The sequence below is a fragment of the Onychomys torridus genome, chromosome 6 (genome assembly GCF_903995425.1).
Source record: "Onychomys torridus chromosome 6, mOncTor1.1, whole genome shotgun sequence".
Lineage (NCBI taxonomy): Eukaryota > Metazoa > Chordata > Mammalia > Rodentia > Cricetidae > Onychomys > Onychomys torridus.
In genome coordinates, this window is record NC_050448.1 from 44,142,760 (window position 1) to 44,169,812 (window position 27,053).

The 27,053-nt window shown below is 40.0% G+C and overlaps 1 protein-coding gene across 1 annotated transcript in view; it reads right to left on the minus strand.

Annotated features, from left to right (window-relative positions):
• Veph1 (ventricular zone expressed PH domain containing 1) overlaps positions 1-27,053 on the minus strand; it is a 205,886-nt gene that overhangs the window by 53,703 nt on the left and 125,130 nt on the right. Inside the window, exons 10-11 of the mRNA XM_036189338.1 lie at positions 8,736-8,875; positions 3,642-3,776 (exon numbers count right to left, since the gene is read on the minus strand). Coding sequence (XP_036045231.1) covers positions 3,642-3,776; positions 8,736-8,875 — 275 coding nt within the window. The remainder of the gene's footprint in view (positions 1-3,641; positions 3,777-8,735; positions 8,876-27,053) is intronic.

Below are 27,053 nucleotides of genomic sequence, written 5' to 3' on the forward strand. Positions count from 1 at the left end.
TTTAAAGCATTTTCATGTCTAGGTTATTCTTGATCTTATATCAGATAACTTCTTGTTCCTCATTATAAGTTCTAAAAATTAAATTGTTTTGTATTTTCTGTACACATGATCTCTTTGTCCATAACTTCTCTCTGTGTGTCACCACCCCCCTCTTTCTATAGTTTCATCTGTGTCAATTCCTAGCGCTCTGAGTTCTCATGTCTTCCTATTAGACAGGAACTCTGGTTGAAGCATAAATGCTGAGCACGATAGTGGATATACTGCCAGGGACGACATGGTCTGTGAATAGAGCGGTGTGAGGAGATTTCTGAGACCTTACGAGAAAACTCTAAATATAGACAAGAGTCTTGTGATCTGGTTGCCCGTAACATGGCTGTTCTTGGGATGTATTTCTGTACCCCTCCCAGACACAGCAGATAGGAGGGAGCTGACTTCAGCTTGTTTGTTACAGCTGGTGATTGTTACTTATTTACATGCCTCAGTGAAAAAGCATGCTTTTGCCACGTGTGGCTTGTCCTTATGATGGTACACTTTACTCAGGTGACTTCTTAAGCCTCAGAATGTGAATGGATGTTCTGAGTAAAGTGAGCTATTGCATGAGACTTCAGTCTGCCTCATTTTTAGGCCCCACTCTCCCTGGTTCACACCACCAGCTAGAGCAGTAAACAATAGACCACTGAGTTTTAATTACAGCAACTGCCCTTACATTTTTCTGTATGCTTAAGTTAGTGCTAAGGATTTGATATTTATTTCTCTTTCTTGAAAGTTTTAAAGAAAATATTTAACTTCCTTTACATATTTTCCCCTTAACATACTGTGTGTACATATTCCTGATAGTTTCTGGACTAAACACTTTGTTCTATTTGACTGTGTGTTATTTCTTTTTTTTTTTTTTGAAGAAGTGGAGTGATTTAATAATTATACTTTTTTGTTATATTTTGAAATTTAGGTTAGAGTTCTCACTTTTTTTAACCTTAAAAACTTGAACTAACCTCACTTGTTTATCTATGTATTTTAAAAACTATTACTATTATTAACGTGCATATGGTGTGTGTGTGTGTGTGTGTGTGTGTGTGTGTGTGTGTGTGTGTTTAATGTTTGTGTATATTCTGGAGCATACTGTGGAAATAGAGAAGTCCCTGCTCAAGCCTCAGCTGTTTTGAACTTAATATGGAGAATGGTAGCAAGGAAGTATGATTGAGAAATTTGGGGACAGACAACTTTGCCATACCACGTACATCCTAGACACCAACATTTTTCTGTTCTCATGAATAAACCAAATTACGACATTTCTGAAACCTGGCTTTACAGTTACCTTTTCCCTGGAGGGTATTTGTTGGCATGAAGCAAGAACATGAATAACAGTAATAGCAAGTACAAAATTGACTGCCAAGTAATTTTTTAATCTCTTAGAACTTGAAGTAGGTGCCAGGTTTCAATTTTCTTGTTGTCTCTGGTCAAAATAGCTAATGCTTAAAAAATTTGTAAGAATTGGATGCATTGTCTTTAAGCATAATATAACAGTTGAAAATTTGAGTGAAATATGCAAAGAATTTCATTTACTTTCTGCTGACGTGTTTGTGGGATTTCCTTTCTCTCTCAATACCAAGCATCATATTCTTAAACCAAAGCCAAAAGTCAGGGGAACAGAAGTTGGATATTCCTCTGTTTTCTTTAGGCATCCTGTTGGCTATCCTTCATGTGAGAGATATTTTCACACTGTAACAGGTTTGGATTGATTTGCTGCTTGTTTATACTTCCTTACTGTGTACATGCATTGTGTATGTGTACATGCATTGTGTGTATGTGCACATGCTAGTGCACAGGCATGCAGGGCACAGAGGAGGACATTGATGTCTTCATCTCTTGCTTTCTGTCTCATTCCTGAGACAGGGTCCCTCACTGAAGCAGAAGCTCACTGTTTGTGCGAGGCTGGCTACCTGCCAGCTCTTAGGATTGCTTCCTGTCCCTGCCCCCAGACTCCTGGGGTCCAAGCGCATGCAGCCATGCCTTTTAAAAAATGTGATGCTGGGGCTTTGAACTCAGGCCTTCTTGCTTGTAGAGCAAGAGCCCTTACCCAAGGAGACATCTTCCAAGTTCTTGTTTGACTTTACTTAATACTGACATGCTTATTTCCTTTCTCAAAAGCAAAACCAGTGAAGGGAGAGAAGGGGAAGGTTGGTCAGATGGTACCAAGTTATAGCTAGACAAGAGACAGACATGGTGCAGTAAAGTGACTATAGATAGTTGACAACGAATATATATTTCAAAGAGCTATAATAACAGATTTTGAATCTTTTTCACAAAATACTAAATGTTTGAAATTGAGATATTTATCCTAATTTGAATATTATACAAGATATACATGTATTTAAGTATCCCATAATACTCCATGAAAATGTACAATTTTTAAAGGAAAAATCAGTAAAATGAGGTCAGAGACAATGATCAAATATATCAGAAACTCTGGATTTCCCACTTGGCATCCAACACTCATCACTGGGAATTCTTAAAAGTAAAACCAATAATCAGAGTCCTTGGTGTAGACATGGCCTATTGTGGGAATCGGGCAATGGTCAGAGAAGTTCTCAGTAGCCATCTGCATTTGCCACATGCCTCGTCTCTTGAGTGACCCAGTCTACGGTAATGATACCAAGCGCTACCTTGTGACTCCCAAATCCATACCAATGTCATACATTCCTCTGTGACAATGATTCAACCACCAACATGCACAAATGTGCCGCCCTTCCTATCTTATTCTGCTGATGTTAACATACTCCAGGCTCAGACACCTGCAGAATTTATTTCTTACAGTCCCAGAAGCCAGGATACCTAAGACCAAGGCCCTGGAAAGTGTGATGTATGGTAAGAGCTTGGTCTGCTCCCAATGCACACTGAACTCTGCCTCCTCTGTGGATGGCAGAAGGAGAGATGAGCTTAGCTGGTTCTTCCTATCATTTCTACAAAGCCCTTAATGGCATTTACAAGGGTTTTACCCCATGATTTAATTCCTTAATACCCACCTCTTTATTCTATTACACAGTACATTAAATAGGGTTAATGACATTTGGAGATTTGAAAGTGTCCATATTACCTCAAACCATGGCACCTTCATCAACCCCAAAGTAATCCAGCCTTCCAAGTGTGGTTCCTGTCTTTGGCCAGGCTTACAGTAAGCATTCCCTGCTCCACACAGCCCCATGGCTTTTCTTACAGGAAACTGAGCTCACTAGAGTCCCTGTATCACACTTGCCCTCTATCCAAAAGCCATGTCTATTCTGCCCTGTGGTATTTTTCTGGTCCAGCTGCCTGCTAAGGAGGTTTCAGTCTACCATGAGGTTGATACTATTGCTACCATGAGGGTGATTGCTATTATTGACTCAAGGCCTTACTATATAGCCCAGCTTGGCCTTGAACTTGCGATCCTTCTGCTTTGCCTTCCTGAGTGCTAGGATTCCAGGTGGGTACAATAAGATCAAATTCCAAAAGTAATTGTTTAATAAGTATTTTCTGATAATAACAGACGGGAAACAAAAAAAAAAAAAAAGGGGTAATTGAACCATTAAGAACAAATGCAAACCATTTAAACACAACATTGAATCTTGGTTTAAAATACCATGTGTGAGAAGAAAAGCATTTACCTTCTGCTGTGGAAATGTGGACTCTGTCATGGCATCTTCAAAGCTGTGGGTTCCGCTGGCCTGTGTCTTCTCCCACAGGGCTTTGAGGAACTGCACAGACCCACTCTGAATGGACAGGGGCTCGGGAAACAGGCTCTGCATGGGCATAAGGATGGAGACATTACATTCCCTCTTGGCCCAATGACACAATCTGACAGGCTCCAAGGTACTATGGAGGCCTGCTTTGAATGTCAATATGATATAACTTTAAGTGATACACCAGAAATCTATACTGAAGAGCAAATATATGATTTAGCTTACACATCTGAGTTTCTAAAAGAAATTTTAAATTAATATTTATATTCTTGCCTGTATATATATATATATATATATATATATATATATATATATATATATATATATATATACCTAGAGCTTGTAATATAATGCTATCTTAATGATTTCCCAATAACATTATTTAGTTGCAAAGTGATAAATGTAAATATTGATATTGAATTTATCAAAGATCTGAGAATGAAGGCATAAAGTTAAAACTGGAGTTTAAAAGAGTCTATTTATATACAAAGTGGATTATGAAGAATAGAGATCAAATAATCACTAGAGTTCATTATATAATTATGCAGTATTCTGATTGAGTATAGGACAAATAAAACATTCTTCATCCTAAAATGTGAAATGAGTGAATATTCTTAAAGCTTTAATGTTGTGTTGTCAATGAGACATTACATTAAAAAAAATCAATATTTAAATAGAATTCAGTACAGCCAATGAGAATCAGCTTTTAAATGGGCATGTTAAATGTATGCTTACATATTTATTAATCTATGATGTGACTGGTAATCCTTGATATGTTGGAAATTTCCATTTACAGATGTGAGAAGCCAAATCAATTTGAGAGAAGAATTTTGTAAAAATATATTGAACACTGATAAGTGACATAAATATCATTTATTCACATACAATACCATAAATGTTGTTATTATGAGGTAGGATACAGTAATGGGATTGGCTTATAAGTTATATTTTCACGGCAATGACTGAGACCTTCTAGACTGTTTGTGTACAAAACCTTCTACTTAGTGAGTGAGAAATACTAAATATTTCTCTAGGAAAATCTCATGATTGTTGTCATAATGAGTGAGTCTCCTCTTGTGCTGACTGTGAAAAGTGGAGAATTGTGGCCCCCCAAGTTAGTGACAGACAGATTTTTTTTTACTAACTTTTAAAAAATATATTAACTTTTTTTGGGAATGATTTATTTTTATTTTATGTGCATTGGTGTTTTTCCTGAATGTATGTCTGTGTGAGGTGTTGGATCCCCTATAACTGGAGTTACAGACAGTTGTGAGCTGCTGTGTGGGTGCTGGGAATTGAACCTGGGTCCTCTGGAGGAGCAGCTAGTGCCCTTAACTGCTGAGCTGTCTCTCTAGCCCAAATGACAGATTTGTTTTGTTTTGTTTTGTTTTTTGAGACAGGGTTTCTCTGTGTAGCTTTGCGCCTTTCATGGAACTCACTCAGTAGCCCAGGCTGGCCTTGAACTCACAAAGACCCACCTGCTTCTGCCTCCCGAGTGCTGGGATTACAGAAATGAGCCACCACTGCCCGGCCAAAATGACAGATTTTAAAAGTTTATGAGCCAGCGACTGACTGAAATTTACTTTGCGCACACACCCTGGATTTTCTGAGTCATTACAGTACATAATGTTTTGTTTCAAGAAGAGCAGGGCTCTATTTAATGAATCATTAATCCAAAGAGGAACAGGCTCTAAGTCTGAGAACTCCGTGAATGTGGGAAGTTGACATGACAAGAAGTGTTGGCCAAGCACACAAGACCAGTGATGGCTTTGTAATTACTAAATAAATGAAAGTTTGTTGTGGCTTTGCCCCAAGCCAGGATTTACCCAGATTGCATAAATCTTAAGTATGGACAAAGAAAAAGCACTACAATAAAATAAACTCAAAGAAAACCTTACAAAGATATACTTTCTGGTGGATTTCCTTAAAGAGGAAGAGAAAGAATCAGATTATCAATAAAACAAAATTGAAAGAATGAAAAAAAAAAGTTTTCTTTGTGTGTTTTCAGAAAGTTAAGAACAAAGCCAAACAGAGCCAAATACAAAATCACTGATGAAAACTATTTGAAAAAAAAATGAGTGGAGGAAATGGATATTATTATTCTAAGAAAAAAGAATGTTATTTATATGTTTATGTGCAATTTGGCTCACACCAAAGTGTGAGCTCTTCTTTGCAAGATGTTATTAAGTGTTCTTAAGAAGACATACCGCAGTAAAACCTGGCAGATTCTACACCTTCCCTTACTGTAGTTACATTTTATGACTATGAAGCAGTCAGCACTACATTTCACTATTTCCTTAATAAGCCTGACTTCATAAAGAAATGTTAGACTATTTTGACTTGTGACTTTTGAATTTTATTTAATTTTGATTTTTTCCTTGTCTTATAATATTTTGTCTGAAATTTTCATATATGCATATAAGGTGTTTGATCAAGTCCACTCCTCTATTCCCTCCTCTCTTTTCTACTACAATTCCTTCCCAGTTTTACATGGCCTGTCTTTTCAAATCTAGCAAACCCACTATATTCATGGGTATTTGATCACCCCCCTGGAGCATTGGTAGCCTCTCAGGGGCTGCATCCTAGAAACGCTAACTAGCCGTCTCAAAGCATCCATCAATTGCCAATAGCTTCTCAGCTAGTAGCAGAGCTTTGTGACCATCTCCAAACTCTGTGGTGATTTTTGTCTGGCCTGATCTTGGGCAAGCTGTTGCAACCACCATAAATTGATGTGCAGCTGTTACATTGTGTCTGTTTTGCTGTGGTCATCCACTACCTTTGGCTCTTAAAATCATTATACCCTCTCATCCATGATGATTCCTGCCTTGGGAGGAAGTGTGGTAGAAATGTCCCATTTAGGGCTGAGCACTCTGGGCTTTTATGCTTTACATGTTGGCCAATTGTGGGTCTCGGCATTAGCTGTTCATTGCCATCTACTATAAAAAGAAGCTTCTTTGATAAGGGTTGGGTGACACACTCTTGTATTGGTATAACAAGAAGTCATTAGGAGACAGTTTAATACTATGCCCACTTAGCAGAAAAATAGTAGTACTTTTCTCCCCGAGGGCCTGTGCTCTACCTAACCATGAGTTCTTGACCCTGTTAATGATGCCAGGCATGAGTTCCATCTTGTGGAGTGGGCCTTAAATCCAATCAGAAGCTGTTTGGTTACTCCTATATTTGTGCCACTATTGCATCAGTGTGTAATCTTTTCAGGCCACTTACTGTAGCTTGCAGAACTTACAGTTGGGTAAGGTGGATAATTACTTTTATCTCCTGGTAGCATGTACGCTGTCTTTCAGTATTGTAAAAACTAGCCAGTAGAGACAAGGCTTCCAAGTTGGTACCAGCTTGATTTCTCCATATTATTTGATTCAAGTATATCATGTCTTCAGCAATGGATGTTCTATCCATTATCATTTTCATGATGTTCTAGTGCATGTTATTCTCAACATGTGGGGTTGCAGCCCCTTTGACAAACCTCTATCTCCAAAAATATTTACATTCAAAAATATGATTCATAACAGTATCAAAATTTCAGTTATGAAGTAGCAACAAAATAATTTTATGGTTGGGGTTGCCACATGAGGAACTGTATTAAAGGGTCACATCATGAGGAAGACTGAGAACCATTGTTTTGTGGGGAAACACAAGTAACTGCAAAGCTTGTGATGGTTAGTCATCTTTGAGACCTAACAGGTGAGTAATTTGAAAAGAGGTAACCTATATAGGGTCACTAGGCTTTATATTTGACAGCCTATGATGTCTAGGAAAGGCATTGTCCACTTGTAATTTTTAAATAATTCCATTAAATGAAAAATTAATTAATTAATTATTTGTGTGTGTGTGTATGTTTATGGGCACGTGCACGCTATGTTATACAGATGTGCATGTCAAAAGACAACTTGCAAAAGCTGGTCTTCTTCCTTGTGATTCCAGTGAATTAAACCCAGGTCATCAGAGCCACTTCTATGCCTCAGGTGATTTTTGTAGGTACTATTATAGAAATATTTTATTAATTGAAGTAATTATATGGTTGAATCACTCGGCTTAATTTTCAACCATTTTATAACACTCAGATCCTACATTTTTAATTTTCAACCATTTTATAACACTCAGATCCTACAGTTTCAATTCTGCCCACCTTTCTATTACCTGAAATATTTCCCATTTTGTTTTCAAAATACAGACTTTGTTGGTTGCTTTTTACTCTCTGACTCTTTTGGGGGCCCACTACCCAGCTCCCAAATAATACAAGGAAGCTTATTCTTACTTATAAATGCTTGGCCTTAGCTTGCCTTATTTCTAGACAGTCTTTCTTCACTTAAAATATCCCAATCTACTTTTTGCCTCTGGGCTTTTATCTTTCTCTATTCTATATACCTTACTTTACTTCTTACTTTGTGACTTGCTGTGTAGCTGGGTGGCTGGCCCTTAGAATCCTCCTCCTCCTCCTCCTTCTCTCACTCCTAGATTTCTCCTCCCAGATTTCTCCTCCTATTTATTCTCTCTGCCTGTCAGCCCTGCCTATCCGTTCTCCTGCCTCAATATTGACCATTTAGCTCTTTATTAGACCATCAGATGTTTTAGACAGGCAAAGTAACACAGCTTCCCAGAGTTAAACAAATGCAACACAAGAGACTGAACACATCTTTGCATCATTAAAGAAACATTCCACAGCATAAACAAATGTAACACATCTTTAATCTTCTACAACACGCAGGCAACAATGAAAAGATCACTGTATTGGAGATCCAATGATCTGAGTTGTGCCCTTCAATTTCCTTAGTCAGTAAAAGTGGTGTTTAAGATCTCTTCTGGTACTGATATCTCACATTCTACCTTTATATTTTAAGTGCAAATTTAATGCTTCTAGTGAGCAGTTTTAAATAAGAATCTCTTTTCATGTTGCCATTTTGACATAAATTCTTCAGTGTTGAAAATTTTTCAATAAACGTGATTATAACTACACGTGCTAGCAGCTCATCCAGGAGCCCAGTGAGCTTGACTTATACACACCTGTTGGAAGAGGAACATAATCTGGATCCATGGCTGGGGTGCTTGGCTGATGAGGATGAAACTGGACTTGCTGTACAGGCAGTAATGACCCTTTAAGGAACAGGTAAAGAACAGCTTTGCCACACAACTTCTCATGGTATCTAGAAATAATATAGTATTAAACATTAGTTATGCTTTATGATACAACATGAAAGCACCTTTAGGAATCATTCTTGTGTTCTCCAGCAGTGAGCTAATGACTCCAAACAACTCTGGATTTGGGAGTGGATCCATTTCATAGAAAGTACCTATTTTAAATGTATATAAATGTAAATATGTTCAAATGAATATGGCTGAGACAGGTTGTATTCTGACAACTTTTATCTTCTTTTAAATACCATGCAATGATGAAAAGATCAGGCAACTCCCAGAGAAAGGAAAGCCATTGAGTTACTACAAAGGTCTGCATGTCACCATACTGTAGTCATCTGATAGACACATTGAAGTGGGGACTTTGGAGGATAAACTAATGAATAGAGGAAATATAGAGGAAATGGCAGTGGGTAGTGTGCTTCCAACTGTTGATGCTATTCTTTTGGCTGTGTATGAGCCATAAAGATAGCTTCCAATAAACTCCTGGCAGAAATGTAAGCTCCTGTACCCTGACCTTACCTGGTTGGAGAGGCAATCTCAATCTGAAAATCAATAACCTGTAGATTCAATGGGATCATTCCTTAAGGACAAGAAAGTGGTGGGAAGGTGATATGGGGCCAAAGCAGTGAAGGACCATACAATTAGGTAGTCAAGAATAAATGGATGAGTGAATGTTGTAAGTATAGGTTGAGACTGTATGTGCTAGGCACTGTGTGAAGTTCTAGACAGTAACATTTATCCTGGATTGATTTCCACACGTTTACATGCTGGATTCCTTGAATTTTTCCAACCCTGTAAGATGAATGATGTTATTGTTTGAATCTTAAATGTCACCCAAGTCTCCTATGTTAGAAGCTTGGTCTCCAACTAGTGGACTTTGAGGATGAGGGTGACTAGTCATGAGGATTGTAGCTCCATCAGTGGATTAATCCATTAATAAGCTAGGTGATGGCATTTTTGGGAGGCAGTAGGAACCAAGAGGTGAAATCTATTTGGAAGTAGTAGGTTACACTAAGGGCATGCCCTGGAAGTATATATCATAACTCATCCCTCGTCCTCTCCCTCACCCAGCTGCCTTCAGGAGAACATCTTCCCCTTTCACACATTCTACCACCATGATATTCTATATTACCTCAGGTATAAGCCACAGAAGCCAGGTCACCATGGACCGAACCTTGGAAACCTTGAGCCAGAAAACCTCTTCCTTTTTTAGTTAGTTCCTACTGGCATTTGTCATAGCAACGAAAGCTAACTAATACAGATGTTACTATTTCTCCTTTAAAAGTGAAGACTCAGATCATTAGAAAGTTGGTCTAGTGAACTGTTGAGATCACCTTGCTTACCCCTAACCCTGCACACTATGGATTAGTAAATAAATAGATTAACTGTGTTTAGACAGATGAATGATGTTCAGGAACCCAGAAAAAAAATGTTCATTTTTTAAACCCTTATATCAGTTTGAGCCAGGATTTGAACCAAGCAGGGCTGATGATACCACATTGAGATACATTAAGATCTACATACTAGAGGGATATTTAAATTTGTGGAGTTATATTGATAAATACCAGGAATTTATTGTTTCAGATTAATCTGACTTTTTTTTTGCCTGCATGTATTTCTGTGCCCCATTTGTGTGCCTGGTACCCACTGAGGCTGAAAGAGGGCACCAATTTCCATAGGACTGGGGTTCCAGATAGTTGTGAACCATCATTTGGGTGCTGGAAATTGAACTCAGGTCCTTTGGAAATCCATCCAGTGTTCTTAACCACTGAGCCATCTTTAAAGACTAGAGTTTCTTTAAAGTTTATGAGAGAATAACAGGGTTGACAGAATCAGTAACCACTAAAACCAGTACAATGATGTTGGTTATCTCAAAAATTTTGTTATAATGATAGAAAAATAACTAATACATGACAATGTATTAGTAAAAGTAATGGTATACAAAAACTAAATTTAAACTGATTGATGTTGAAACTGCCATGATGGTGCACACCTGGGAACTTAGCATATGGGAGGGTGAGAGGTGGGAAAATCATGAGTTCAAACTCAGCCTGGGCTGCATAGCAAGAACCTGTCACCAAGCTACCAACCAGCTAACCACCTATATTAAAGACACAGGAAATCAAGCAGTCTGTAAGTGTATAGACCCAATGCTTGAAGTGTTTCCCCCCAGAATTACAGTTTGAAAGTTTCTGGTTTCACAATAAGGTTTTTGATCTATTTTCAATCACAAAGTTTGTCTTAATGAAATCCATCACTTTGTACAGTTAATATATTCTAATAATAGAACATCGATCTTAGGTTTGGGTAACACCTTCCAAAAGGAATTGTCCCTCCGAGCACATAGCATCTACTGCTGTTCTTAGTGTAGGAGATTAAGCAAGACCACTTGATAAGTTATTCTAGAGGGTTTATTTGTGCAATATCTACTGCTTACTAAATATAGTTTGTTGCAGAATGCATGGTCATATATTTAGGTATTTTTATTATGGTAAAAATATAATAACAAAACTGCTATTTTAACTATTTAAAAGTATACAATTGAGTGCTATTAGGTATGTTAATGATGTGTAACTATGACTGATGTCTAGTTCCAGAAGTTTTTCATTGTCCCAAATGGAAAACTTATTTATTAAATAATTATTACTCACTTTCAAACCTCTGCCTCGTTCTTGGCAACCATAAATCTGAATTTTTGCTCTATAGATTTGCCAATTTTGGATATTTCTTCTTTTTTTTTTTCCTAGAGCTGAGGACCAAACCCAGGGCCTTGTGCTTGCTAGGCAAGGGCTCTACCACTGAGCTAAATCCCCAACCCCTGGATATTTCATATAAATGGAATCAATTGGCCTTTTGAGTATTGCTTCTTCATTTAACATGTCTTCAGAGTCATCCATATGGTAGCACAGATTAACATTTTCTTTCTCTTTTATAACATCCCATTGTGTGGATGTGATACATCATGTAGATATAAACATTTTGATATCTGTTTGTCTTTTGATGGGAATCTGGTTGTTTCTACCTGTTGGTTGTGATGAACAGTGGTACTTCTATGAACATATATAAGCACTTATTGTTTGAATGTTTGTTTTCAGTTCTTTGGACATACATATATTCATACACACATATATGCCAATAATAGCCAGGCGGTGGTGGTGCACACCTTTAATCCCAGCACTCGGGAGGCAGAGGCAGGTGGATCCTCTGTGAGTTTGAGGCCAGCCTGGGCTACAGAGTGAGTTCCAGGACAGGCTCCAAAGCTACACAGAGAAACCCTGTCTCGAAAAACAAAACAAAACAAAAATAAATAAATAAAATAGTTATCTTACTTTGGATAACATCTTTAAAAAAGAAATTCTGTCTAGCATATGGCACCTACAGCCACTATTAGTGTAGAAGGGTTAGCTAGACCACATGAGTTATTCTAGAATGTATATATGTGTATATACACTTATGTGTATATACACACATATGCAGTTATGGAATTTCTGGACCATATGGTATTTTTATGCCAAGGAGTACTCATATATTTTCAAATAGTGGTTTTCTTATTCTTATGATGTCCCCTATTGGAAATGAGGCTGTCCTAGTGCGAAGGAGGGGTGGTTGAACAGTGAAACCTTCCTGGTTTCTAGATTATACAGATGGAGAACAGTCTTAGGCAAATATCTCTCAAACCAGAACCTTTCTGATAAGGCGACTTAAGCACTGGTCCTCTCAGAAAAGGATTATTGTGGCAATACTATTTGCATTTTTAGACTAGTTTCAGGGACATTGCTAATAATCTCCCAAATATGATTAATCAAACTATAAATTACAAAATTTGTTTCCAATTGGACGTGTTACTGAATGACTGCACCACAACTTGCTTTTGATATCCACTAGAGAAAAGCACACATGCATCTTCTAACCCCAGTCCCACCTACCACTGTGGGAGCCTCGTGTAGTGTTAGCCCAATCATAGACCCCTCAGGGCAGAGCATTTGAAAGAATGCAATATTGCCCCACCATACCTCCTGATGCTTGCCAAATACAAGCTAGATCTCCAAACATAAAGATGCAAGAGAGAAGTCAACATCAAACAAAATCAGAGATACATTTAGGATATTTTCATAGGAGCTCTCAGAGTCTGTACACATGAAAGTACTTTTGGAATTTATATGAACTTTAAATCAAATGCATGACTTCCCCCCCCCCCCCACACACACACATAATGCTAATATAGTTGATTTCTGGCAATGATAGAGTCACTCTGTGGTTACACTGAGTCAGTGGGAGGCCATATGTTATAAATAAACATTTGGCTCTCCCAAGCAGAGACTTATCAAAAGTTGTGCAGAGGCAAATGAGGCTGGCAAGTTGGGATCCCCTGCAGGCAATGGCCCCCATTGTGACTCCTGCAGGCACCGTCCCACGTGCTACCAATTACTTTACAATTCTGCATAATACATAACAGCAACCAGATTTGAGGAAGAGAACATTTTAGAAAATTTTATGATTAAATTCCACTAAAATGAGCCTCTTGATATTTTTTCCCCTTCCTGAAGAGGGCAAGACAAGGGCAAGATAGTCTGGATGTGATTCATTTGCCTCCTCCGTCTCCAGCTGGACATTCTGAATTAAGGTCTTGTGTCTCAGCTGCTGCACACTGGTGTCTTGGCCAAGGGACTGACAATGTTGGTAAGTCTGTTGCATCTCTGAAAAGTGCATATCAGACTCTGAAGCTCTTGTTAGAGCTTACCCTTTTAGTCTTAATGATCCTGGCTTTCCTAAGACATTTACTACTTCTGTGTTGACTTAATAATTATGTGGATGTCATGAGCAAGTCAGGAGGCATCTTGTTCAAGTAAATGCTGCTAACTAAGGTTCACTGGATAGAAAGGAACTATCCCTGTGCAGCCAATTCTGGAGACATGCTGTGAATATGTATACCAAATTTAGAACCCCTGTCTGAAAACAAGGGTCACACTATAAAAAATGTGTGTATTTGAAGTGTATGGGTGTAAAAAATGATCAGTGTGAGGTTTAGCATGTGAAAATAGCTCTGGGAATCACTGACAGCAGAGGGGTTAGCCTTGATGATTGAAGCTGAGGACCCTAATGGAGCCACATCCTGGACACCAGCCTTGGGGCGGGGATGAGAACACACATGTGGACATCACTGAGGGCAGAGGGGTTAGAACTAATGGCTCTTGAAGATCAACAGCTTGGATATCGGCATCGGGGCAGGGATGAGAACACATGTCTGAGAAAAAGTGTGGGACCATAGCTATGAATCAGAATCAAGTCCTCACTGTGTCACCGGCCGGCTACATGATCTTGGGGTGGGTGGATTGACTTCCTGAGTCTGTTTTGTCAAGTTAAAGTAGGACAGCAGCTATATTAAGAACTTGCCCATCAGAGTTAAGCAAAGTTATTCCAGCTAGGCTGTGGTGCATGTCTTTTGCTACGGGCTAGAGGAATATATTATAAGAACTCAGCTGGTTATGGCAAAGCCACTACCTGAAGGGATCAAGGAATTCCTTCAGAGGAAGCCAAATTCCAAGGAGGTTTTGGTTTTACTTGGCTTGTTATAGATCAGCTGTCTTCTGTTATGAAAATTATGTGTGCCTTCATAGCTTTCCCAATTTATTTTTTCCTAAGAATGGCTAGCAGTGTGGACTGATCATATTTGGACATATACATTGGAGGTATTTGGAGAACAACCTCAGGAAAGACTTCCTTCCCTCAGGCCCATCTGTTTCTTCTTTTAGCGCTGGAATCAGATGTCTCCCTTAGCCACATTCAGGAATAACAGTCCAAACAATCACATAATAAGTCTCCTGAATTAAGGTAAATTCCACATGGAGACATTGCCTAGGTCAGGTGGATGTTAAGTAATAGCTTCACACAATTTAGTTCAGACCCTTCTTTTCTTACAGCCTTACTAACTTTATAGACCTCTACTCCTTACCTAACCACTTCTAGGAATATTTAGATAACCTTCTGCACTGACAGCTATGCTCAGCTAGAACCCCAGTTCAAGCCTCCCTGTAATTATCATCATTGGCAGCATACAGCCAGGTCCATCCCCAGTTGAAGGAAAGTACCTTATCAGAGATACCTCTGTACTCTCTAAGAACAGACTTAGCATCCTGTTTGAGAAGGCCTGGTGGATGTGCCAATTACGCTTAACTTTCTCCTTTCTAAAGTCTTATCTCTAGCTTTAGATCCACCCTTAACAATGAACTCAGAACTAAAGGGTTCCAGCTTACAGGTACATCTAGCTGTGATGGAAGTTGCCTAGAGACAGAGCACACTTGACAGGAACGGCAAGAGCAGAGATAGCTAGGAGAGATGAGGGCCAAAGGGATAAAAAGGTAGTTTTATTTTCAGAGAATGAGGATAGAACTTAGAGGTATAAGGAAACAGAGAGGAAGAGAGGGTAGAGAACTTGAGGATGGAGAACTGAGAAGGATAAGGAGGATTTTGACTAGAGAGAACATGTGGACGAGATGGGAGGTGAGGAAGAGTCAGACGGGGAAGAACTAGTTGGGTAAGAACAAGATGAGAAGCTCCTAAATGAGGCAGAATTAAGATGAGAGAATTATGATAGATGTTAGAGGTAACAGTAGATAAAAGTAGAGAGAAATCAGGCAGGAGAGAGTTAGGCATGAGAGCAGAACTGAAGCTGTGTGGATAGGATTTTATCTCAGAGGAATAAAGTAAACAGACAAAGAGCTTGGTGTACTTAGATTCATTTCCTGAAAATAATTCTTGCCGTTCATAGTTTTCTCTTCTGAGCCCCTGGGAAGTACAATATTAAGGCTGGTCCTTTTAATATTGTACAAGATTCTTTAATCCTAGCACTCTCGAGGTAGAGGCAGGGGGATCTCTGTGAGTTCAAGGTCAGCTTGGTCTATTTCCAGGACAGCCAAAACTACACAAAGAAACACTGTCTCTAGCCCCCCAAAAGAAAACAATAAAGTCATTTCATTTATTATTTTATTCAATTACTATTCACCATGCACCATAAACTGAAATTAATTGTTTTTGCTACTAATAAGCTTACAACGCATAAGCACAAGGTGATCTGGATCTGGGCCCAAGATGGACTCTGGAAATTGGCTACAACGGATCCTATGAAGGAGAAAAGGGCCGGGTCCCAGTCACACAGCCTTAATGACTACTTCCGACTGACTGACCTTCCTCTCTCATTCCTTCTCCTCTTCCTTCGTCCCCCTCCCAGCCTTTCTTTTTAAATTCATCTAACCCACGCCCCTGCTGGATGACTCCAAGTCAAGTTAGGCCACGTGACTGCTAAGGTCTTTTGGCATCTTGCAGAATAGAACACTGAAAACTATCTCTGGTGACAGGGTAGGCGGTGTCCTAGCCTCCATGCAAATACTCCCCGACTTTCAGACATCACAGCCACAAAAATCAGCTGAAACCAGACAGGTCCAGGTAACCGTGGGTCTATGCTGCATGCAAGAACCAGCAGTAAAGAGGGGGAATAAAGGCTGGTAGACTTAGTTTTATTTCTTTTTAAAGTACATCTTTTTGTTTGTTCGTTTTTGTTTTGCAAGACAAGGCTTCTTTGTGTAGCCCTGTCTGTCCCATAACTGGCTCTGTGGACCAGGCTGGCTTCAATCTCACAGAAATCCAGCAACCTTTGCCTCCTGATTGCTGGGATTAAGGGTGTGTGCCACCACCACCCAGCTAAAATAAATCTTACTTTTAGTTAGCACACACAGTATTAGGCTTCACTGTAGGATTTTCAAATAAAATTAGATTTTGCTGATTTTCTTTCCCGATTATCCCCCTCATGTTCCCTGCACCTTTCCACACCCCATAACTTCCTTTTCCTCACTTTCATGTCTCACGTGTCCTGTCACCCTCATGGAGGACTCCTTTCAGGTGTCACAGCCTAGACTGCACTGACCTTCACTTGTATACACACCTAAAAACAGAATCTAGGGTCCACGTGGGAGACAGGATGTGTGATTTTTTTACCTTTTGAGTCTGAGTTACCTCGTAATACAATTCTTCCCAGTTTTGTTTTCCTACATAGTTCATGATTTTATTTTTTCTTTGTGTCTAAATAAAATTCAATTATGTACACAGATGTGCCAAATTTTCATTATCTATTCATCTGTTGATGGACACCTGGGCTGGTTACACTCCCCTTATAACCTACTACTGTGGATAGAGCAGCAATGAATATGGATGTCTAGGTATCTCTGTGGTTTGATGTAAAGTCCTTTGAGTAGAAACCCAAGAGTGACATAATGGGGCCACATGGTAGTTCTATTTTTAAGTTTTTGAGAAGCCAGCAATGCAAACTAATTTTATTTCTGTTTCAAGGTTGCATTTGTCTGCATGAACCAGGGGCCCTTATTCTGAGAGCAGCTGTCAAGCTCTTCTTGCAGGCCTCACATGACAAATGTCCACTGTGTCATCCCCCTCTGACTTGATGAGTTGATTTTTCCCCAATTTAAGTATCGCATAGTATAAATCCAAAGATTAACAGCCAAGACTGGCTGTGGATGGCCTTAAAGAGGGTCCAGGGTGTGCTGTGACCTTCACGATCTGCACTGACATAAAATCCCAGTGGCTGGAACCTGAGGTGCCATGACGAACAGGAACATCTGTGGATGAGTGTTGGCACAAGCTTTCCATTCAGGAGAGCTGCAGTTTCTTTTACTTCCTGCCTTCTCTAGTCCATTTCAGGAACACGGGCTGCTGAGTTTGATTTGATTGGATGTTCTGTCAAAACTGAAATCAGAGGGCTGGAGAGATGCCTCAACAGTTATAAGGGCATGAGCTGCTCTTCCGGTGGGTCTACGTTTGGTTCCCAGCACCAACTGTCTGTAACTCCAGCTCCAGGGCGATCTGATGCCTCTGGCTTCCGTGGACACCTGCACTTATGTACACACCCACACACACCCTACAAAACCAACAAGCAGCTACCTCACCCAATAACCTTCATTAATGTTGTTATAATAGGCACTTCAGCCCACAAAGTAACTAAAGGCAGTATAAAAAAGTCTGATATCTCTTCACCTTCATTTTGTACTTATAACCCTTCAGTATCTCAAATGCCACAGTTTACAGTGTCTTTGTTGTTGTTGTTGTTTTTAGGCCCTGCCCCCCAAATGGCATCCAAACTTGCAGCTTCCTTGGATACCACAGATAACAGGTCAGATTTTTAGTAGACTTCTTTACTACAAGAAACTGGTTACCCTACATACCCTCAACACTATGTAGGGTACCCCAAACAAAGGTGAGCAGCAGATCAGTCACCTTCCAAATGAGGGCAATTGTCTATGATATCAAGGCTTCATCCTGGAGGGACAGCATCATCTTGTGGGAACCAGACGGCTCCATTCAAGCAACGAGGGCCGTTTCGAGCCACCTTGGGAACCGGATGCTCAATCAAACGACACCAAAGGCTGCTCACTTATGCACAGTCTTTATCCGCTGCCTCTCTGCTTAAAGCTATGTCAGTGCCCCAGTTGTGGATTGGGGGCCACTGAGCGACTTCAATCTGTACTTCCCAATGGAGTCACACTGCTCCAATCACCTTCCTTCACTTCTCTTCATCACCCGTCTCTTTAGTTGGAATATCGCTGGATCTAGCCTGTTGGGAACCTGGGCATTTTCTCTAACCTTCCAGTAGTACTGTCTCTCCCAAAGTCGGTGGGATGATCTTTGAAAGTTTGCTGTGGAAAAGTCAGCGTCTATGGCAGGGAAGTATTGGGATGTGTTTTCTCCTTGACATTCCCAAAGGAATAGAGCCACTATGCAAAGAGTGACGAAAATGTGCATGTGACAAAGAAGCCCAAATACAATGAAGTGAGAACATTAGAGATGGGAGAATACTGGAGATTCACTGAGGGGAAGAAGTCAAGTCAAAGAAGACAAGCATGCCTCCGTGCTCATAACCTGGAAGCTGGGATGCTTTCCCTGTAAGTAGTGAGGGCTGGGCTGGAGTATAACCAGCATCTGCTTTGAGATGAAAGAGGGAAACAGGACAAAAGGCAGAGAGGGCTTTACCAAATAGCCGGTCAACTTTGCATACTTCCCTTTTCTCTCATCAATTCTGTAAATGTGATGCTGGGAAAAGGAGACGTGAGTTCCAGTACAGGTGAGTGAAGCCTGTTCAGTTGGTGACAACCACAGTGACCCTTGAAGTTTGCATCCACTGCTACCAAGCACACCACTCCTCACCACAGTGCTCTGTCTGTGCTGTGCACAGTCCCCCGGCACCATAGCTACCAGCCTCCCTCTATCTTATCATTCACTCTGTGGACTGAGAGCCAGCCATGCACGTCATCACCCTAGAAACTCGCTTCCTGTCAGTCAGCCATGCAAGTCATCGCCCTAGAAACCCGGACCTGCTTCCTGTCACTTCTCGTCTTCCGGGTTTCGACCCCTTCCTCACTTGAAAGGCTCTCATCAGTGATGCTGAGTCAATGCAAATATTTCTGAGGGGCACTAATGGGGAAAAAAAAGAGAGGTGTTTTGGGACAGCCTAAAGGCAATATGAATATTGTAAACGTAACTAGTCGTTATTGTTGGCATTATTCTCTTCTTTCCACATATGTTACGAGTACCAAAACATTTAGTTAGGGTCAGAACACCCCCCACCTCAATTCAGTTACATACCTGGAGCTTTGTGGGTGAGCTAAATGTGGCAGCCTGGACTGACTGTGCAGTCAGGACCCTGCTTTCCTGAGGAGCAGCCTGCCTCTCCAGTGATCACTGGAAGGCTTCAATAGAACTCAGAACTCTTTGAAACCCTCCTCAGGAACCATAGGCAGAATCACCCAGAAGCATGTACTAAGTTTCACTCTAGCAAATATTTTGTTGATATCTCTTGCTTGGATGAATAAGAGGGGATGAGGAAAGAGGTGGGGGGACTGGGAGAAGATGGAGAGGGGAATGGGGGTGTGTATAATCCTAATATATTGTGTTTGTGTATGAGATTACCAAAGAATAACTAAAACTTTAAAAAATGAAAAAAATTCTAGGAAGAAATAAGTAAAATTTCTAACATTGGTCGGCTGGTAAGATTAAAGTGAGTTTTAAGCCTTTTCTATGATTTTTCAAATTTTTACACTGAACATTGTATTTTTATAATAATAGTATCTTCAGTAGGATTTTTTTTTTCCACCAGGAAATGGATGAGAATTGGGCTAACATACTGTGGACTTGAGTGAAGTGATCATTAAATTTATTTTATACATAAAATGATTTCAAGTAATACTAGCGTCAGAAATGCAAAACACTTCGAGACTGACTGTGTATTGGGGAGATTTCTCCACCATTATGATCACCAGCTGCTCTTCCAGAGGACTCACGTTTGGTTCCCAGCAGCCATAGAGTGGCTCACAACTCTGGCCTCCAGGAGCAGCCTGCACATGTGTGGCATAAAGATATACATGCAAGGAAAGCACCCCCCACACACACAAATAATAATGGAAATTATATGTAAAAATTGTGTATGAAAATTGAGTGCATGTAAAAACGAACAGCTCCTATTTTGAAGAATTAGCTGATAAAGGATGTATAGGTGTCCTGGGGAGATGACCTTCTGAGTTTATACCTCAATCTCTGTCTTTCTTATTGTAGAAGAGAGGGCTGGGGTGCAGGGGTGAATCCTGAGCAGAGACCCCTGGATCTAGCATGATTATGGAGCCTGCATTCCCATCCACCCAGCTGCCTCACCCTGTGTTTCTGATCCACTTTTATGAATAACTAATGGAGTTCAGTTATTCATCAGGAGCCAAGAATCACCATCACCTGTCTGGAAAGCCCCAGCCACTCTGTCTGGAGGACACAAAGGTTGCATTGTGTCTTAGAATGTGACTTAGGCTTATAATGTGGAAATAGCAGAGTACATTAAAAATGGGTAGTGAAGTTTTCTACAACATTTAAACGTGGTTATTGTATTTAGTGCCCTTCCTCTGTTATTACACACATTCCAAGGCAACCTCACCTATAATGAATGAGTGTTCATGTCTCCCTACGCAAACCTTGCTCATGACCTGTGGTGGGTATTGTGTTCCCTGAAATATTGTGTGTTCCCCGAAATAAACATATCTGGGGTCAGAGAACAGACAGCCACTAGAACAGAGCCAGAAATGGTGGCTAGAAAATGGGAAGAGTAAGCCATAACAGAAGTTGGGCGGTGGTGGTACACACCTTTAATCCCAGCACTTGGGAGGCAGAGCTAGCCAGATCTCTGAGTTCAAGGCCACTTTAGAAACAGTTAAGCATGGTGACCCACGCCTTTAATCCCAGGGAGTGGGGGCAGAAAGAAAAAGGTATATAAGGCGTGAGGACCAGGAACTAAAGGGGAAAAAGCATGTAGTCAGTTTAAGCTTTGGAGCAACACAGTTCAGCTGAGATTCATGTGGAGGAGGACTCAGAAGTTTCCAGCCTGAGGAAACAAGATCACCTGAGGAACTAGCAAGGTGAGATAGCTGTGGCTTGTTCTGCTTCTCTGATCTTCCAGCATTCACCCCAATAACTGGCCTCAGGTTTGGTTTCATTAATAAGACCTTTTAAGTTTCCTACTACAATGACCAGCTGACTCCATGTCAAGTTCCTATTATTTTACTGTGTCTTGAGTGGAAGGATAGGACCGTGATCAAAAGTAAGAAGAATTCTCTTTACTTCAGTATGGTTACATTCTGATGTGCGCCTGGTACTTCTTAACACTGACACACTCATTTCTTGGTAAGATTTCTGCTCTAGGGAAACATCCCGTGGAGATGAGAGCAGCTCCCCAAGCCATGTCCTGAGGGAGAAAGTGAAAATGAATTTGACCACATGGAGTACATGCTTCAAAAATGGACTTGAGTTCAAAAGATAACAAATGTAACACTTGGTTTAAAATGTTTGGGCATTTCTTAAGCCTCAAATGTTTGAAAGCTCAATTTCTGACTTGGAATGAGATGGTTCTTTAACTATTAGGGCATCATCATTTACACTAAATATATCTACAGATAATAATTTAACAAACTGTAGGCGCAAACATGCTATTCTATTTCTTTTTTTCTTTTGGTAATTTCCTCATATTTTAGTATTTAAATTCTCAAACAGTTTTATTCATATAATAGCTGAATTACTTCAAGGAAATAGAAGAATTCTTCTGTTGCACATAAGTTCAAAAAGCACAGTTAACTAGGGAACTCAAAGTCAAACATGACACATTTTTAAAAATAATAACACAAATATCTTAAATAGTTAATACGTATTTGATACTTGAACTATAAGGACAATATCAATACTGCAGGAATGTGAAGAATGCTGGTCTTGAATCTTTTACAGTAGACTCAATTTATACAAGTTTGAAGACTTTGCTGAAAAAGAACAAAAATTCCCATGGTATGCTTGTATTTATGAATTGGCATAATTGGAAAATAAAATTTCATCATGAAGATTTGACAATGACTATCCTGGTTAGGCCTCATTGTTAACTTGACAAGGCTTAGAGTCATCAGAGAGGAAAAGCCTTAATTGAGTCATTGCCTAGATAGATTCAATTGCTGTGGGGGCATGTTTGTGCTGCATTAACAACTGCTGTAAAGGGCTCAGCCCACTGCGGCGGGAGGAGGGGGAGGAGCCGGGGAGCACCATTCTTCCAGTGGGTGGTCCAAGGCTAACATAGCTAGCTAAACACAAGCTCATTTGAGAGCCAGGGAGCAAATTAGTAAGCATCATCCTCCATGGTTTCTGCTGTATTCATTGATTATCGGATCAGGGTAGCAAGCAGTTCTGCCTTCAGGTGCCTGCTTTGAGTTCCTGTCCTGACATCTCTCAATGATGGACTGTGGTGATTGTGCACCCTAATAAACTTATCTGGGGTCAGAGAACAGAACAGCCACTAGATAGACATACAGAAAATGGTGGCACACACACCTTTAATCCTATCACTTGGGAAGCAGAGATCCATCCGGTTCTCTGTGAGTTCAAGGCCACGCTGGAAACAGCTAGGCATGGTGACACACACCTTTAATGCCAGCACTTGAGATCTCATGTTTTGCTTGGAAAAGGCAGACAGACGCCTTTAATCCAAGGAAGTGATGGCAGGAAGAAGAAAGGTATAGAAGGCGCGAGGACCAGGAACTAGAGGCTCTTAAGCTTTTAGGCTTTCAGCAGCAGTTCGGCTGAGATCCATTCAGATGAGGACTCAGGCTTCCAGTTTGAGGAAACAGGATCAGCTGAGAAGTTGGCAAGGTGAGGTTAGCTGTGGCTTGTTCTGTCTCTCTGACCTTTCAGAATTTACCCCAATAGCTGGCACTGAGTTTTTTTTTAATTAATAAGACCCTTTAAGATTCATGTTACGGGGGCTGGAGAGATGGCTCAGAGGTTAAGAGCATTGACTCTTCTTCCAGGGGTCCTGAGTTCAATTCCCAGCAACCACATGGTGGCTCACAACCATCTATAAAGAGATCTGGTGCCCTCTTCTGGCCTGCAAGCATACAAGCAGACAGAACACTGTATACATAATAAATAAAATAAATCAATAAAAAAAAAAAAGATTCATGTTACAATGGACTGTGACCTGGAATTACAAGATGAAATAAACCCTTTCCTTTCCCAAGTTGTATTTAAGTGTGTCCAAGGTTCTTTATGAAGAACTAAGAAAAGAGTACGTCATACATTCAATAGAAGAAATGGTGATTTATAGTACAATGACAGTTCCCATAAAGAGGAATGAGGGCCAATTGGATTAATCACTGAACATCAATGAAGGTAAATTTATTTGTTTCACTCTCTTTTCAATGTTTTAAGGTTAGGAGAATATATTGCCTCCAACATATTTTTGCTTAATTTTAATTCTCTGTGTATTTTAAGTGAAATGTAATCCACATCTTTTACTTTACTCACTTATACATTTAGTGAGGCATTTTTAAGACACATTGGATGCAAGGGTATTCTGAGACTTACAAAACTACCATCCATAAAGAAATAAATACCATGTTTATGGAGAATCAGGACACAGAACATAAATTTAAACATATTCCCAGGTGTAAGTTTCTTGCCTTCTAAGCCCAATCATCTTTCTTAAAATGCACATCCAAGGATGCCTAGAACCACAAAATCAGTGCTGTGAAGAGGCTATACAGCTAACCCTGGTACCACAGAGGAAAGGATGGACTCAGTTAAATCGCACATTTCTTTAACACAAAAGTTCTTTTCAGTACTACTAGGATCTGATGGACCCTTTCATTCCTGGCTTCAGGGCAGGGCAAGATAACATTCTTGCTACCCTTCCCCAAGCTATTAGAGTCCTTTAATTTACGGACACTGTAGATTTTGTGACTGATACAGCTTCTGTCCTTTCTATCACCATTTGGTCAATTGTAACCACATTCACTATTGCAAAAGTCTTCAGATATAAATGTCTGAAGAATAACTCAACTAATGGATTTGTTTAATTTTCTGTGTTTATTTTTTCACATTGAATGAATTATCCGTCTCTTTCAAAATGTATTTTTGTTTGTAGATTTGGTGCAACTGAGGAAGGTAAACAAATCTATTGGAATAGGAATAGTAAACACAAACACAGTGTACCAATATGCTAATTAGGGTTATTTGCCATTTAATGCATATTAATGAATTTAAGCAAATAGTGACAAAAACCTCAAAAAGTCCTGATAATACAGCCTGTTTCCTCCTAACAGAAGCAAAACCACTAGAGGAAAAGGACAGGGAACTAATATGAAAAAGGTTTCTTTTGGTGTATGCTTATTAGAGATATAAAATTAGGTATAAAGTTGAAGCTGATTAAGAAAAGTCAAGTATCAGCTGGGTGGTGGTGGCACACGCCTTTAATCCCAATACTTGGGAGGCAGAGGCAGGCGGATCTCTGTGAGTTTGAGGCCAGCCTGGTCTACAGAGTGAGTTCCAGGACAGGCACCAAAGTTACACAGAGAAACTCTGTCTTGAAAAACAAACAAACAAACAAACAAAAGTCAAGTATCAATAGTTTCATACTTCTGCCACCTCTGGAATGAGATATTTGGACTTCATTGCATGCAGAACATAAAAGCCCTGGAAGTAACCCAGTCCAGAGTGTGTCACAGTACCTTAAGCTGTGGGACTCTTGGTTTAAGCATCTATGAGGAAGGCCAGTGTGCAAAACCACCTACATCAGAGCTGCCCAGCTTGAGGGCAAGAGGAAAGAGGATGGAAGACAGAAATTATGCATTAGATGCTTATCAACTCCCATAGGCCAAAGCCAATAGATACCCATAGTAACCAGTCCCAAACTGTGGCAAAAAGATGTCCTAAAACATGACTAAATCGTCTTGTAAACTTGTCTCTGAGTTAAACCACTGCTTTATTGCCATGACATACTGTGAATGACCCCAAGGCTTTTTAGGGAACACAGCTTGAAAACTTACAAATTCTTAGCATCCTTTGGGGAGAAGCACAATGATGTGAGAACAAAAGAAAAGAAGACACCTAATCAAGTCATGGGAAATGACTTACAGCAGAGCTGTGACTAGAACACAGGACAGGACACTTCAGAGCCTGGAGTCACTATTAGGGTTCAAGTTGCCAGCATCACTAGTACTGATGCAAAGTATTCTCATTAAAAGTTCCAAACTGAACTTCTGAAGAAGACTTAGGCTTTACTGGAGGCCAGGCTGGATTAGTAACCACAGGGTAAGACACTGCCCACCACCTGCTAACACTTCTTAAAGCCTGCCCAACAACCCCAGAGTGTACCTCCCCCACCTCCCCAGGCCCATACTTCAGGCCACAGACCTGACTGCTTTACCAAAGGCCAAGCTGGTCCTAGGAACTCCAGGTAAGACACAGCCCACTGCCTGCTAGCACTCCTTAAAGGCTGCCCCCAAACCCCAGACTGCAATCCCCTCATGCCCCAGCCCTGGGCTCCATATTCCAGCTACAGCTTTGGAAGAAGACTTCTGTTTACCAGAGGCCAGGCTGGATCTGGGAACCCAAGGCCCCCCCAAAAACACAGTGAAGACACCCTACTGAAATGGGAGACTCACTAGTCACCAGAATCCTTGGTTACTTCAGCCAGAAGACCAGAGAGGAAACAGAAACCAAAGAACAAAACACCTATCCAAAAATGATAGACACAGGAATCAACACCTAGACTTATAATCATCCCCAAAGCAGATGCCTAAAGGCCAGTGTGAGAACACAATCAATAACAGAAAGGGCAATATGGCACCACCAGGACCCAGCTATCTTGTGACAGCAAGACCTGAACATTCCAATGCAGCTGAAGCACAAGAAAATGACTTTAAAAATAACTTGAAGGTGATAGAGGTCCTCAAAGGGGAAATGAAAAAAAAAAAAAAAAAAACTCTTAAAGAAATTGAGGAAAATACACCTCCCCCCATGGAAGAAATCAATAAATCTCTTAAAGAACACCAAGAAAGTCAAGAAAAAACAAACATGCAGGTGAAGGAAATGATTCAAGACCTGAAAATGGAAATAGAAGCAATAAAGAAAATATGAACTAAGGGAATGCTGGAAATGGAAAATCTAGGTAAGCAAACAGGAACTACAGATGCAAGCATCACCAACAAATACAAGAGATAGAAGAGAGAATCTCAGGCATTGAAGATATGATAGAAGAAATAGATTCATCAGTCAAAGAAAATGTTAAATCTAAACATTCCTAACACAAAACATCCAAGAAATCTGGAACATTATGAAAAGACCAAATCTAAGAATAATAGGAATAAAAGAATAAGAATCCCAGCTCAAAGGCACAGAAATAAACTTTAAAAAAAATCATAGAAGAAAAATTTTCCAACATAAAGAAGGACATACCTATAAAGGTATAAGAAACTTACAGAACACCAAATAGACTAGATTGAAAAAAAAAGTTCCTGTGCCACATAATAATCAAAACACTAAGCATACAGAATAAAGAAAGAATATTGAGAGCTGCAAAGGAAAAGGCCAAGTAACAAATAAAGGCAGACCTATCAGAATTACACCTGATTTCTCAATGGAGGTTCTAAAAGCCAGGAAGGCATGGCCAGATGTCTTGTAGACTCTAAGAGACCACAAATGCCAGCCCAGATTACTATACCCAACAAACCTTTCAATCACCATAGATGGAGAAAACATTATATTTCATTACAAAGTAAAATATTTTCCCACAAATCCAGCTCCATAGCAGGTACTAGAAGGAAAACTCCA